This window comes from Sceloporus occidentalis, unplaced genomic scaffold (assembly GCF_023333645.1).
Source record: "Sceloporus occidentalis isolate IW3139 unplaced genomic scaffold, rSceOcc1.0.p SCAF_1, whole genome shotgun sequence".
NCBI lineage: Eukaryota > Metazoa > Chordata > Lepidosauria > Squamata > Phrynosomatidae > Sceloporus > Sceloporus occidentalis.
In genome coordinates this window covers 242,428,898-242,445,648 of record NW_028316981.1, presented here as the reverse complement: position 1 = coordinate 242,445,648, position 16,751 = coordinate 242,428,898, and the positions used below count along the sequence as shown (strand labels likewise).

The 16,751-nt window shown below is 38.1% G+C and overlaps 1 protein-coding gene across 1 annotated transcript in view; it reads left to right on the top strand.

The window, feature by feature from the left end:
• LOC149323688 (contactin-associated protein-like 4) overlaps positions 1-16,751 on the top strand; it is a 351,361-nt gene that overhangs the window by 314,324 nt on the left and 20,286 nt on the right. Inside the window, exons 19-21 of the mRNA XM_089491044.1 lie at positions 4,668-4,892; positions 10,752-10,885; positions 12,627-12,714. Of these exons, the coding sequence (XP_089347170.1) occupies positions 4,668-4,892; positions 10,752-10,885; positions 12,627-12,714 (447 nt within the window). The remainder of the gene's footprint in view (positions 1-4,667; positions 4,893-10,751; positions 10,886-12,626; positions 12,715-16,751) is intronic.

Sequence of the window (16,751 nt, the reverse complement as noted above, 5' to 3'; positions counted from 1 at the left end):
ATGTAAGAACAAATATGGTATAATTGAAAGACATAGACTGTTAGTCTAGATTAGTACGCAAGATTCCCATGTATGAACCCAGGCTTAAAAAATCATCATCTTGAATTATTATTAATTTGGATTAAAGTCATGAGTGATAAACTGAACTCCTTACCACCTGAGGCAAAAAAAGAATTGTTGGCACCCCCATGGTCACCATTACCATCACATCCTCTCCTTCCTGGATAGCAGGGCTGACCACACAAAGTATCCATCACTAATCTTCAGAATCAGATAAACTCCAAATCCCTGGTACTTGTATCAGAGTAAAAACTGGAGAAAACACCTTTACTTTTACTTATGTAAGAAAAGGAATTTCAGCAGATGTTGCTTCTTACCTAGTTGCCTGACAAGTGACACCTGCTGAAAAATCATATTCTACACAGCCATTAAAGGTAAAATAATAATCTTTAGTTTTCACTCTGGCAAACCAAAGTACTGAGGCATCTGCAGGGCCAAGTATTTGGGGCTTTAGCTGTCTCCGAGGAGTAAATATCTCTGGTAGTATGCTAGGAATGATACAATTTGCTCTTCATAGTACAGTCAGCCCTCCTTATCCACCTTATCCTCCTTATCTATGGATTCAAGCATCCACAGCTTGAAAATATTCATACACACACACACACACACACACACACACACACACACACACATTCCAATAAGCAAGTCTTCATTTTGCCACTTTATGTAAGGGGCAGCATTTTACTATGCGTTGTATTTAATGAGACCTGAACATCCATGGATTTTTGTATCCAAGGAGGTTCCTGGAACCAAACCCCAGTGGATACCAAGGGCCCACTGTACTGTGGTACTTTAGTTGGCCGACTCACTCTTACCTAATGGAGAAGATGGCTTGCCATGTGTGGGTTTATATTTGCACAATAATTGTCCCCATATATTCCAAAGGGCATTTTCTAGGTGTTGTTCATCTTTAGCTTCAGTAACCATGAAGGTAGCTGACATTTTGCAAACTGCAGATAAGCTTTCTTAAGGAGTCTCCCTAGGGATTAAGCACATATACACTTTTTAAAAAAATGAACTAGTGTGCACAGCAAACTTCCTTTTGAGACAGCTGTATTGCTGTTTTGGCAATGACCATAAAGAAACAGGCTACCAAGACAAACCGTTTGAGCTGATAGGTGTTAGCACTTTCCTTTCTGTTATTTAAATAACATTATAGTCACCATGGGCTTTTCAGCCTTATCCCTCCTTGTTTTCTGTCTTTTCTTGTTTCGCAGGAAAAGTGGCTTTATCAAACAATCTGTACTTCCATATTTATTTTTGGTTTTGCTGGTTGTTCCCTCTGCATCTACTCCTTTCATTCTTTTTAGGAGCTGCTTGTTGTGATGTATTGGATCTATATTGGGGGTCTTCCAAAGGTTTTGTTTGGAGTTTTTATGTTTGTTTGTTTATTTTGGTTTTTTAATTGCAGCATGTTTTTCTAATGTCAACTTATGATTTGAAGCCCAAAATTTCTTTTTCAAAATTGTCTTACACTGGAAAAGTGATACTTTACTGATGCCTTGGTGCACTATAGTATTATAACTCAAGACTATTATTATTATTTCACAAACAAATAAGGGGGTGGGGAATAGGCGTTTTGTTCTAATACATTTTGGAATTAAAAATAAACCTACTTGAGTGTGGGAATAAAATGCTGCGCTTGGTGTCAGGCATGCTGAGAAAATAGTCTGGTACAAGAGAAGTGTTGTTTGGATATTTTTTTAAAAAACTGAAAACTACAGGAACAAATACTGTAACCTCCTGACACATTTGCCCAGTCTATGGGAACCCAATATTTTTAACTTACCATTCAACTAGTGCACTTCATAAGAATGGCATATTTTGTCTCCTTGCTCATTACATAGGTATGATATTAGATGCAGGTTTGTCCAGTTTCCTTGCCACCTTCCAATTTTGAATGTGTTTCCAGTTCTGTTTCTGTTTTGCAATCCTATATTCTCCTTCTGTTTTTCAATGTCTCATATTTGAGGAGGGGAGAGGTTGTAAAAAAAACAAAAAAACTCACTGCAGGATTGGCAGTGTTCAGCAAGGTACAATAGTGTAGCAACAGGAAGGAAACGAAAAGAAATGTAGCAAAATTTACATACTTTAATGTGTTTGTTGTCTTGAAATATGTACCTTATCTCCCTCTAATTTGCACTGTGTCTGCCAATCTTTCTCCCTCCTTCTCCCAACCATGGTTCCGGTTAAAGACAGCTGCCAATATACCACATTAGCTAAATTAGCTATTATTATTATTATTATTATTATTATTATTATTATTATTATTAACCTTTATTTATAAAGCATTGTAAATTTACACAGCGCTGTACATACAATCTTTATAATTGGATGGTTCCCTGCCCTCAGGCTTACAATCTAAAAAGACACGACACAAAAGGAGAAGGGAGTGGTGGTGGGGAAGGGGCCTCTCTAGTAGGATAATGCATATAAAATACATAGCAATACAGGAAATGATTCAATAAAACAGACACCAAAAGAACATCAAATAGCAAGTGACAATTATGCAATGCCTGGGAAGGCTTCTCTGAACAGGATGGTCTTCAACTCCATTTTGAAGCTAGTTAAAGAAGTGATGGCTCTTGCTTGTGGGGGAAGAAGGTTCCAGGAGTGAGGGGCAGCAAGGGAAAAGGGGCGAATCCGGTGCATAACTAAGTAACATCTTGTGGCTCACCCTGCCACCCCAAGCAGACCTTATTGGCCAAGTTGAATTGAGCAAAGAATGTCTTTTCAACTAGTGAGCAGGGCCTATGGAGTCTGATGTTCCCAGCTCTCTCCAGCAAGCAAATCAGTCTGTAACAAGGAATTGCAAGACATCCTGCTTCAGATTGTCTCAGCCTTAACTGCTGGCTGGATAGGGCTGGAAACATCATTCAACTTCTGCCTTAATGGACGGCTGAACAGATCTCCTTTACTCAATCCAACGTCTGCTTGTTAAGATGAGTTGCAGGACTTTTAAAATCATGGGAACAGTGGTACAATCATGACTATTCAATATTACTGAACACAGAGTAGCTACAAATCTAATTATTGTATTAGATCTAATTAGCAGTACATGACTGCTATACAGAATGCTGGTTGTTTTTGAAGCAGTGTGTAAACATTTTGAAGCAACAAAATGGAATTGCCCCAAGAGACAGCTTTGAACTTCAATGATTCACATGGCCTCTTACATTGTTGTTATTGTTAATGTTGTTGTTCTTATTTGGAGGGAGAGTATTACAAAGAGAAAAAAGTGGTGATGGTATATATGTGTGTGTGTGTGTATGAGAGAGGTTTTTTTAGATAGAAAATGGTTGACATCCTAACTGTTAATCAGAACTACAACAAACTTGGGTGCATCTACACTGTAGAAATAATGCTTTGACACTACTTTAACTGCCATAGCTTCATCCTACAGAATCTTGGAATTTTTAGTTTGGTGAGGCACCAGCACCCTTTTGGCAGAGAAAACCAAAGGATTTATAGGACTACATAGGATGGATCCATAGGATGGATCTACATCACTTAAAGTGGTATCAAACTGCATTATTTCTAGTTAAGTGTACAATTATACATTCAGCTGTTGGATGATGGGTCAGCCCATAGGTAATCCAATTGATTTGGTGGGTTTCATTTGGTCAAGAAGAACAAAAACATTTAGGCCATTGTGTGTGTGTGTGCTTGTAGCAAACTGGAAGCAAGGGCAAAATTGTAAGGGAAGTGAGGAAATTAAGCACATCAACATTTAACATGTAACAATCCATGTCACAAGCAAAACTGCCCACAAATGAAAGGAAAAGTTTTGTTCTTAAGAGCCACACTAATTTAGGTTTGAGAGAAAGTCAAAGAGAAAAAAAGTGATGGCATTTGGAAGGGGAAACAACAGCTTATATTAAACAGCAAAGATTGCTGTATCACAAATACCTCCAAATGATCCATTTGAACTACAAGTCTTGAACTGATTATTCTGGAGTAATCCAACAAATGCTATTATAACTATATAAAAGCAAAGTGGTAATTTTAGAAATGATATATATTACAAATATAAGGACCAATATTATTCTCAAAACCATTTTCTCTGTGTTGGATCACAATTTTGAAGAAAAGTTAAAACTGATAAATTGGTCAATGAGAGTCTAATTCTTGTGGACGGTTAAATTAGAATATGTCAGATGTCAAAAGGATGTCATTTATTTTTTACTGTTTTATCTGATTATTTAAATTTTTCTATTATTATTCAAAAAACAACATGATTCTCTAGAAATCAAGTAACAAAATTTGAATAAAAATGCAATTTGGCTTGTCAGAGCACTCAAAAAGTTATATTTATAGTTGTGTGCTAAATGTGGGGCTGGGCTGAAGTCACAGCTGCTTTGTCATGAATTGATATAGCTGAAAATTGGCAAGAACAGGGAATGTTTTTTTGGCCACCACACACTGAGTGGCTCCTAAGAAAAGGCCCTGACAATCACAGCTAATGTTCTTAAGCACTGTGTGGAACAATAGTAATTCTATTTTTTTCTTTCTCTGGGAAACATAATTATAATATGAAAAAGGAAAGAATGACAGGCTCAGTTTATTTCTGGATTATGTTAACAAAACAAAATTGCACATTGTTTCAGAGATCTCTGCATATTTTGGAGCTGGCTCTTCGGTGACGTACAACTTCCAAGAAACCTACAGTTTAGCTAAGAACTCAAGTTCTCATGCTGCTTCGTTCCATCCTGATATGACCTTGACAAGAGAAACAATTGCTTTCACCTTTCGAACAACACGGATTCCGAGCTTACTTCTTTATGTGAACTCTTTCTACAAGGAGTATCTTTCAGTTATTCTTGCCAGAAATGGTATGACCTTTTAACATGGCTTAGAGAAGCTGCTGTTACTGTGATTTTTCTTTTTAAGAGTCTTAATTAGCACACTACTTGTCATTCTTCACCTTATCTGATTAAATTTCACAACTCCTTGAGGGGAGGCATGTTGCAATGTGATCACAGGGTGGCAACACTTCTCCTCCTGCCTTAGGCAGGAGGAGAACTTTGACCACAACTGCTCAATTATTTTATATGGGTTATAAATCTAATCATCAACACTGGTTCCCTGGGCTTTCAGTTTCTCAGACATTGCCCTTTCCTCTAGCTACCTCCTTTTTGTGCAAAGGAAATGCCAAGACAAATTAAGGAATTCTGAGACTTGTAGGTCATGAAACAACATGAATGAATGTTTATGCTGTCTGCCTCTTGAACTATACATAATTTAGAATGGGGTGAACAAAATGGGGATCCCACAGCTCCTATACATCCTGAAACAACACCCCCCCCCCCCCAATTTTTATTTTTAATTAAGGATATTTTGTTCCCTCTAGGGAATAAAGGGAACACTCTCACCACCTTCCTCTTTAAGCTGTTTTAGGCCAGGGGATGGCTTTTTCCAAAGCCAGGACCTATTGTAGAAGTTTAAAATGGAGTGCTGGGGCTGGTGTAGAGCTCTCAGGGATTGACCTCTGCAAGTTTGTTTGTTTGTTTTTTTGTTTGTTTATTTGGAGGATTTATATCCCACCTTTCTCGCAAAAGGAGATTTAAGGCAGCTTACAATAAATAAGTTACTTTAGATCAGTGGTTCTCAACCTGTGGGTTGTGACCCCTTTGGGGGTCGAACAACCCTTCACTGGAGTCGCCTAAGCTCATCAGGAAACACATATTTCCAATGATCTTAGGAACCAAGACACCACAATTTTATGGTTGGGGATCAGCACAACACGAGGAACTGTATTAAAGAGTCATGGAATAAGGAAGGTTGAGAACCACTGCTTTAGATGTTCCTACTAAAGCACTCTTATCAATTCTCTCTCTCTCTCTTTCTCTTGCCCTCTGTTCTAGGAGGAGACAAGAGCTTAGTGTGTGGCATTTGTTTTATTCTAATCCTCCTTCTTGTTAGCCCTAGCCAATTCCATACATTTTGGTCACTTCAAATCTATGCTGAAATAGATATGCTGTCAACCATAGTCTACAATTTATCCTTAATATTTCCCCAATATAATTGAAGTCTTCTTTACCAAACACCCCCCCCAAAAAAAAAAAAAAAAACCTGGATGCTCTTCAAACTCTATGCTTGGAGCCTACTTTGACTTATTGTGAGCCCACTTTGCTGGGCAGCAGCTGCATGGAAAGAAGAAGGTTCATTTAACTGGCAATCAGGGCATGGGCTGATGATGTTTCTACCATCCTCCTGCCAGACAGCAAAGCTGCACCCACAACAAGTAGGATCTCTGCCTCACTTCCTTGCTGCAGCTTCAGTGGCTGGCAGAAAAGAAATAGAAATGTCATCTGCCCACACCCTGATCACCAGGACAACACTCCACCTTCTCTCTGCATGACTGATGTGTAATTCCTGGTTACACATCCATATGTCTAGTCCTCAGTTTACACCAAAATTCCCTAGAGAAGGTTCTAGAACCTAATATTTTCAGAAAGAATGAGCTGAACTACTTGTATTTAAACAGATATACATCTGTAAGATCTTATTTTATCCATCTCTCATTTATTTTTACTTTTGTATAGTTGCCAATTTTAGCCAACGTTCTTCTTTAGAAAGAAAAACACGATTTTAGCACAAGTGGAAGGAAATAGAATATTAATACTACAGACTACTTAAATATAACTGTCATGTGAATCACAGTCGTAGGACAGACAGTAAATCGTCAAGTATTGATTTTGTCCCTAAATAGAACAATTAATCTTAAATCTGTCAGATTCACATTCAGTAGACTTGCTAGGATACAACTCTGGTTCCACAACAATAAGCAGCTGCTTGTCATCCTGAAGAAAACCCATTTCAGAGCTAATTGGATGGGCATGTAATTTTTACAACATGTAACTGAGTACGTATGTGAAAATGGACAACTGCAAGATCAAGATTGTTAGAATTTGATGTTGTTGTGGTTTTTTGCCACTACCGTTTGTGTATATTTTTCTTTTGTTTTGAAAACAAGCTGCTGCTTTTCAAATATTCAGGCCTGAAAATAGGCTAGAATGGTATTGTTTGCTAACTACCGTAAATTACTGTTTGCTAATGACTATAAACTAATATAGTTTCTCACTATTGGTTTGATATTTTACTTGGTCTAAGAAATTACTAGTTTGATGTTGATTGGGATATGTGTGCTTATGTGTGCAAACAATATTCTATAATAATTGAATTCAGTTGAAAATATGTGCTTTCCCATCAGACAGGATGGCAGCTAACCACTTACTTTAGTTAAGCAAAATAATGAACTGTCAAGTATAGATAAACTTTTTAAGAAAATCCTTTGTTTACAAATGCAAAATATCTCTTGATACAAGATGGTTTGGCAAACAAAAAATGGTAACAAATTTTCTGTTGTCATAAACAAGCTTACAAGTAATCTATTGATTTATCGAAAAAAATTAAGTGAGCAAAACAATGACATATATTAGAATCTGCATTTACATAATGAATCACAAAACACTTCATAACTATATTTATGATTTTTAAAATAGATTGGCTGAGTTTGACTTCAGAAGGTTATAGTTGTTTTTCTTCTTATCCTCATGTCATCTTGGAACTACTTCATGTCTCACTTCCCTTACTTGGGAAATAGCTGACTAACAGAGATACATAAGCATTAGTAAAATAGGGCCGGAACAGATGGCCCTTTAAAGCCACCATCCAGGTGGCTTGGGAGTACGGCGTTCATACACCACATGCTCCCACGCCACCCTAAAGCTGCCTACATGTCGGGCAGCTGTCCAGATGTGTGTGGCTTCAAGGCACTCCAGCAGCGTGGCATTTATATGCCACATGCTGCCGGAGTGGCTTAAAGCCACCATGCGGCCATTGTGGGATGGGAAAAGCCACTTTTTCCCCAGCCAAAAAAGGAATGGATCTTTGCTGCTCCTTTTTTTGGCCTGCTGCAAGGCAGATTGGGGCTGCAGCATGTGTTTGCCATGGCTCCAATCCATATTTGGAATGGCCAGCTTCAAGCTACCCCTTCCACCCTTCTGTTTCACCCCATAGGATCATAAAATAAACAGAATCATATCAGTATTTTTCAACCAACCAACCAACCAACCAACCAACCAACCAACCAACCAACCAATATGTGCTCTGAATCTAATTGCAAGATTCAGCAGGGTTTGGTGCTGTTAACTGATGTCAAGTCAGGTTTGACTTATGATAAACCTATGGATGCTGTGGATTAGTGATTAAGACACCAGTTCTGATGATCAGAAGATCAGAAAGTTGGCAGTTTGAGGTCCAAGCGCTGCATGATGGGGTGAGCTGCTGTCACTAGTCCCAGCTTCTGCCAACCTAGACGTTTGAAAGCATGCAAATGCAAGGAGATAAATAGGTACCACTTCTCAGTAGGAAGGTAGCAACTTTCGGTGTAGTTATGCTGGCCACATGAATACACCTCAGACAATGCTGGTTCTTTGGCTTAAAGCAAAGATGAGCGCTACCCCCTACAGTCGGTTATGACTAGACATTCATGTCAAGGGACTAGCTTTACCTTTATGGATAGCAGACTTCCATGATATCCAGTCATCAACAGCCCTGCTCCTGGAAACTCAGAATTATAGTTTCCTTGATTGAATCAATCCACTTGCAATATGGTATTCCCTTTTACTTACTGCCTCACACTTTACCAAGCATTATAAAGGGGTTGTAAAGGGATTTACAGGTTGATTGTAAAGCTCTGTAAATGGGCTTTACAGGTTGAGTCTCCCTGATCCAAAATGCTTGCTACCAGAAAGTTTTGGATTTAGGATTTTTTTTCCCCTCCAGATTTTGGAATAGTTGCATGAGCTATCATAGACATAGTCTGAACATGAACTTAATTTATGTTTTGTATACACCATATACATTTAGCCTGAAGACAGTTTTATACATCATATTTTTAATATGTTTATGCATGAAGCAAAGTTTCTGTACAGTGAACCATGAGAAAACAAAGGTATCACAATCTCAGCTACTCATTAAAAAAAATATGGATTTTGAATTACTTTGGACTTTTGAATTCCAGATAAGAGAGACTCGACCTTTATATCTGATTTTCCATGCTATAGATGCCAGCTGGAATGCCATGTATATAGGGTAGTCTGGTGTTCCAAGATACAATGAAATTCAGGAAAAGAACAGATTCAAATAACATACAATTTTTTTTAGTCATGAAAAATCATCATTTTAACCTTTAGAATATTATAATTGGGCCTGAACAGAGAGGTCAAAATAAAGGTGCTTCATGTTACTTTGGAGGTATGCGGTTTAAATGATGCATGCGTCCTAAGAGGCCCAAAGCTGCGTCAAAGCCATGCTCCAGTCCTAAGCTTCTGGATTCTTAAAATGCATGTGTCATTTAAACAGCATACCTCCAAAGTGACCCGAAGCAGCTTTATTTTGGTCTCTCTGTTCAGATCCTTTAAGTTAAAAGTTTTCTTTTGCTAGACTAAGGCCCTATTATTCTCTCTGAAGTCAAAGGGGCAGTACAGATGGGCAGCATGGAGCTTTGTCCCACATCTGTGCTGCAGCATCCGCCTCTTTTTTGTGCCATCATAAGGGCTATAATGCAGCCCTATGACAGCTTTTCTGCCCAGAGCCTTTTGGGAGATCGCCAACCTTACGTCACGAGTCTGCACCCGATGTGGATGGGGCCACAGCCTTGTGATGTAATGGCATCGATAGTAGGGCTCAGCGCATATGGATGCTGTGCCATATCGAGCCCTACGATTGCCGCAAACGGCCCATCTGTACCAGGTCAAAGTTTCTAGATAGTCAGAAGATTTCATATTTAGGTTTAAGTTGCAGCTTTAGCCTTTAAACCTTTATTAGATCTATGTTTACTAGCATTCATGAGTCACCCCAACTTTAAACTTCTGTAAAACAAAATTAAATTTGAAGATCCTCAACACAATATTACTTTTGGTTTTGTACTTGAAACTGGGCTTGGAATTTCTTCGTGCTTACCTCTAAACGGTATGGCACACAAGAGACATCACCGCGCCACTCAAGGGTGCTAAAGGCACCTTGGTAGCGGCATGGAAAGGACATGTTTCATGATTCTTTTTTGCAGCGCATCATTGCTGGTGCCGTGCAGTCATCATGGCAACAATGTGAGGCAGAAAGGGGCGGTGTCTCGCCACCCCTTCCTGCCCATCTGTATAGCCCCAAAATTTGGAGAGTTTATATTTCTATGACAATTATTTCCTTTTCCATTGAAAGCTGCAGTGGCCATTAAGTAAAAGTAATACCATCTTGGTATACCAAACATGAACACGTCTGGTAATGATAAAATATGTGAAGATGGTACTGCATTGTTATATGTCAATATGATGTTTTTAGTTCTCTAATGAGTTTCAGTCGACATACTTTTGGAGGACAATAGTAAAGTGCTTTTACACTGGGCTGTGCCTCTAATACAATGGAAAATTTTCTTGCTGTCTATCATACTGTAATTTCTTAGGTAAAATTATTCATGGTTTATCCTAAGATATATGATTCCTTTTCTGTAAGTGTTTTTGAATAATCTGTGTTTCTGTGTCTAACCTTAAAATATTTTGACTAGATAAATATTCTTTCACAATGATTTTTCAGATGCTTTTCTTTTTATAAAGGAAATATTACATAGCTGTGTCATATAAATAACAGCCTCAAAACCAAAATATAATTTCCCCTGTTTTTTTTTTAAGGAAGCTTACAAATAAGGTACAAGCTAGATAGTCATCAAGATCCTGATATCTTTAGCATCAATTTCAGAGGAATGGCTGATGGGCAGCTTCACAGTGTGAAGATTAGCAGAGAGGAAGAAAAAGTCTTTGTGGAGGTAATGTAAAACAGTAATAGTGATAGCAATAGTAGATAATCACTGAAGAGGATAAGTCCTGAAGCAAATTAAAATAAATAAATAAATCATGGGTCCCTCAATAAACTGCTTTCAGTATTTGAAAAAAGTGTTCAAGAAAGGAAAGGGACACATACAGATGCGCTGTATGAAGAGAATAATTATGAGAATGGTGCGCCTTCTGTTGAAAATTTTCTTAGTTTCCACATTTCTAACATTGCAGTTGAACATTTACATATACACTTTTGGCTTCCAAAGAATAGGAACTGGTAAAGTTATCAAAGGAATGAAAACATAACAAAAGTAAATGTTCTAATTTGGACAATGTTATGTTCTTATAAAATGTTGAAATGTTTATATACATGAAGGTACAAATGAAAATATGCACACTAAAGAAACAACAATATTTCTATTCATTACTATGTGGAGAGGGGGTGTGATGTTTGCATGTGGATATAAAAGGGGTTCACAGAGGTAAAAAGTTTGAGAACCACTGCACTAAGGTGTTTCTACTTCACTGCGTGACATATTAAAACATACTAAAACCTGGACATTGCAAGGTTGGAAGTTAACTTTCCCCAAGACTTGCTTGAAACAGGTAAAACAGCTAGATGAGACACAAAAATGGGACAGAATGCTTTTATCTACTATGGGAAATGTTGCCTATTTCAACATTGCTGAAAAGTTGACACTTGAACACAGCAACGTATGATATGCAATTCATTTCGGCTTCATCAGAATAAGACTGAATGTAGACTTTATGGATTTATTTTGAAAGAAAATACAGATAGCTTGTATCTGATTTTCAGCATGTAATATAACTCAAGACTCTTAGTTAATTCAAGGGAATATGCACTTCTGTTAGGATTAATGGAAATGTTACTTGGATAATGTATTTATTCCCACTTCATTACACAATTTCTAAGAGAACTGGAAGATTAGCATGCATAAATCATATCTGAATGGTATGGCACTGAACAGCCCCTATTGTAGAAATGTCTCAGTCAAAAATATATTGGGGTAGGAGCTGGTGGAGCGCAGATATATGCTGTCATCAGCATTTTAAGGCAAAAATGTAATGACAGGGAGACTTTCACAGCAATGTATTTAATTGTTTAAAATGCATAGCTCCTTTACAGCATTTACATTTGCTGTGGAAGCTTTGCAAGTTATGCTGTATTTATTTACTTAGCGATAAATATAGAGGTGCTACCAAAACTTTTTTTAAAAAGCTGTTTCAATATTACAATTGCTTAAACAGTATCTCAGGAATAATAAGTGTTCAAGAGAAGAATATATATATCACTTTGGCCCCGTACAGACAGGCCAAAATAAAACTGCTTTGGGTCACTTTGGAGATATGCTGTTTAAATAATACATGCAACCTAAGAGTCTGGAAGCTGCACCAAAGCCACATTCCAGTCCTTAGGATGGAGCATGGCTTTGGCATGGCTTCCAGACTCTTAGGATGCATGCATCATTTAAACAGCATATATCCAAAGTGATCCGAAGCAGCTTTATTTTGGCCTGTCTGTATGGGCCCTCTGTTTATAAAACTGTTATGGGCATTTAATAAATGAAATAAGATTTTAGCATTTCTCTGATAAATGTTACTGACAAGCTTCCCCCCCCCCCTTTTTTTTCCCCTTTCATTTTTCCTTATACTACAAATGCATTGTCTTTGATTATGCTACTTTTTATATCGCACTAAACAATATGGAAGGTCAACCAAAATGAAAAGATGAAGTTCTTTCTGTCTTCAGATACACAGTTCAATGCAGTCAAATCACTCATTCTTGGCAAAATTTTGGGTAAGTATAGTGCTGTAGAATTTTTTTTCCAAAAACATAGTTCAAAAATGACATCACATACAAAATAATAATAGTAACTCTAATCTTGTTGAGAAACATTTCTTTTTCGGATTTGATTAGGCAGAGAGTGACAATCAAGGTGGAAGCTTCATTCTTGTCAAAGTGCATATATAATCACCGGTAAGTGCTTCTAGCACGATGAGCAAGTGGATTCCATTAAAAATAATTTTATACTTATCTTCTCCATTTTGTAATCACGCATAATGAAACATGCCATTTTCAGTGCAGGCTAACAAAGAAAAGGCTAAATCACACTCAAATTATAGGTAAAGAAAATGAATTAGTTGTCCACATGGCTAGATAACCTTCCTTTTGAACAATGTATCATTGTGAATATCACAGAAGTTCTCTTTTTAAATGGTTTAAACTATGGATGATGTTCAAGTGATACAACTTACAGTACAGCAAGAGCTAATGACATACTATCAAAGCTGTCAGTGGGATATTCCTCTGTTATTGTTTGAGGAAGTAGGACTCACACAATATATGGTTAAAGAGCTGCAGTAAGACTTGAGAGACCCATGTGTAGAGAGAGTAGATACAGTCAAATCAGCAGCAGCTACTTACATTTAGTATTTACTTGCTGTATCCTGGGCACATGGCGGTACCTTGTGAGCACAGTGCAGACTTCGCGGTTCCTGATGATTCCAGGGGATTTTTAAAAAATAAATAAAATCAAATTGTGTTTTTCCTAGTCCTAAGTGTTCCGGGATTGGGATGTTTTTTGGTGGGGGTGGGTGGAGATAGAGCCCATGTTGCTCCAAAGGTTGAAAAATGAAACTGGAAATGGCCAGAAGTCTTGGTTTTTTTAAAATATATATATATATATATTTTCAGGCTTGCTGTGGCCTGCTGAAGGTCCATGTGGTCAAATATTGGCCTTTAGACCTTCTGAAGTTGGCTGGGAGTGGAGGCAAAAGCAAGAAATTCCCTAAAATATGGAGATTATTACTTTTCTTCCAAGCTAGGCATGGGATGTAAAATGAAATACACAGATTTTATTACACACCTCCATGCCCAGGTAGGAGACATCCTGTACCTGATCATGGCATCCCATACCCAATACAGACTTCTCCTGCACTTTTTGAAAGAATAAGATTTTCTCATTCTGTGCAAGGTGCAGGAGAAGTTCAGATTGGGTATGGGATGCCACGATTGGCTATGGGATCCCTCATGCTTGGGTACGGAGGTGTGCAACCAATCCACATATTACAGTTTACATCCCATGCCTAACTCGGGAGGAAAGGACTAGAAAGGGCAGTGTGATAATCTCCTAAATTGGAGACAGTTTTTTTACTTCAGTTCCAATGTTGTTAAAATGTCAAGCAGTCAATATTTCACTCTGTCTACATAGTGAATGGAAAGATGGTGGTGCGTATTCATTTGTTCACATTCTGAAGGTGTCATCCCAAATTTAACACTTTTGAACCTATATACCAGTGGTGGACAATTGTGTTTGGGATGGAGGCCAATCCCACCTTTATCTTCCCTGCAGGCTGCACCAACTGATGGCACCCCCCAAAAATCCAAAATAGTGACCAGGAGGATTGATTTGCATGTATATTGTTTTGTTGCTAATGGCAGGCCTCAGGGTGGGAGGATATGCAAAGGAGGATTAGTGTCTGCTTCATTAGTGCTCATTGTCTGCTGGGAAGCCCCTGACCCATTTCTCATTTGCATTTGTTGAGTCTTCAGCTTGCTATTTTTCAGGACTGGACACCAAATCTTGTTTACTTTCAGGGTTTCCTCTTTCCTGTTGAAATAGTCCAGGTGTTTGTGGATTGCAGTGGCTTCCCTGTGGTAGCTGTTGGCATGGTCCAGAATTCCAGTGTTTTCAAACAACATTTTATGTCCAGGATGGTTTATAACATGTTCTGCTACTGCTGATTTTTCTGGCTGGCCCAGTCTGCAGTGTCTCTCATGTTCCTTGATTCTTGTTTGCACACTGCGTTTGGTGGTCCCTATGTAGACTTGTCCGCAGCTGCATGGTATGCGGTAAACTCCTGCGACTGTGAGAGGGTCTCTCTGGTCCTTGGCTGAGTGAAGCATTTGCTGGTTTTTTCTTCATCAGTTTAAACCATTTGAACACCATTAGGTGTTAGCATATATATATATATATATATATATGCAAAAGAATCAATTACATTTTAATGATTTTTTCCCAAAAAGAGTAAAAAAAAACCATACACATTAATCTGACAACTTTTTTATGAAAGCAGTCTCAAACAACAAAATGGGATTAACTGAATTTTAAAAGAGAAAGTGAGTGAAAGTGAAATTGATAGATTTGTTCATCTTGTATCTGATTGATTGATTGAAACCTATAAATGTTAAAATGGGAAGACAAGATTTTCCATGTCTGCCGTTCAGTGCCTTGGGACCTGGGAAATGGAGAAAAGAAACTTTGACTGTTGCACATGATGATAGTAGGGTCTCTTTTAACATAGCTAGATATATGAATAGATGGTGTGGAAGAAGTCTACCAATTTATTTCAGATCAGGAATTGATGTGGCTCACCTTGATTCAGGGGAAAAATTATGGCTTCGTCCTTAAACACTTTGGCCTCCCCCAAGGAATGTTAAGGCAAGACAACAATGTTGTGTTAGACCTTGTTGCAATTTTATTAAACAACAAGAATCTGCAACAGAGCACAAATGGGACATAATGGCACGGGATCATAGGAGGTCTGATTAGGCAAAGCTTCCCAAAGCTTGGTTCCAAATTGTGAAGGAAATGTTCTCCATCCATCATCACTTGCCTCCTTAAAGGGGAGTGAAGGCCCAAGCCATTCCCTCAAATGGCACTGCCTAGCACTCTTGAAGAAGGTTCAGGCCTGGAGTAAGGAACCTCCCACTTCAGCCCTCTCACCAGTTGACAATGATAGGCATGTGGGTGATCTTCCCTCACCTTCTGGTGCCCCTGGGAATACCTGAACTGTAGCTGTTCAATAAGTAAGTGTCTACACCTCACCATTTGTGACATAATGCAAACCTGGGGAAGAAATCCCCAAATTACATGTTGTAGCTGAAAGGTCTTCATCCAAAGTCATTCATGGTACGTTTTTAAAAAAAATCCTACCCATCCTCTGAAGATGACTAACTGCAGCCCATGCTATAGATGGAAGGTTGGCAGGGAGCAAAGAAGTCAGACTTTGGCTTGGCCTTCCCTAAATAGACAAAGCAGTCCAGAAAACCAACTGACATACCTCAGGGCCCTCCCAATGTAATCTTTTCAGCCCATATGCCAAGGAAGACAAAAACATTGCTGGTTAAATGTTGAGGTTGTATGAGTAAGTGATCACTGCAAATTTCCTTGTTATTTTAAATTGTAATAAAACATGTTCCAGTTAAACAGTAAGTGCTTCACCTCTTTATTCTGGATGTGGGTGCAAAGGCCAAATATTTAAAAATAATGCAGCTCAATGCTTCCTGAAAACATTATATCCTAGTTAGATAACTGAATAACACACCCTACTGACCTCCGGAGTCAAAATTCTACAATGTTCCAAACTTTGTGCTTGCACTGTTTTCTTGTCTTAAACCTAAGTAGGAACTAATGCTTTGTGTAATTTAATTTTAGCTCCATGGAAATGGCAGTCTCATGGTTCAGTTAGCATAGGGAGCAAAATCGGGGTTTTACTTCTATTGATAAAAAATGGAAAGGGAAATCTTTGCTGAAGAATTTGCAATTTTAATATTTGTTGTGTCAACCACATTTTGCACCTGAAATTTAAAACATGGAGTTAAAGAAAGCATACCCATAGGCTGCATTTTTTGTAAAGAAATTTCCATTTTCAATGGCAAGATTTAGTATCCTGCTGTAACTCGGTGGTCATCAACATCTAAAAGTGATGTGAAAAATGATGCCAGCCAAACTGCAACACTTTTTGTACAAACAAAAGAGTCAGTGTAAACGTATGCTTTATAGAAATGGTTGAAATCAAGTTGATAGATCCATAGACAAGCTAAGAAGAATC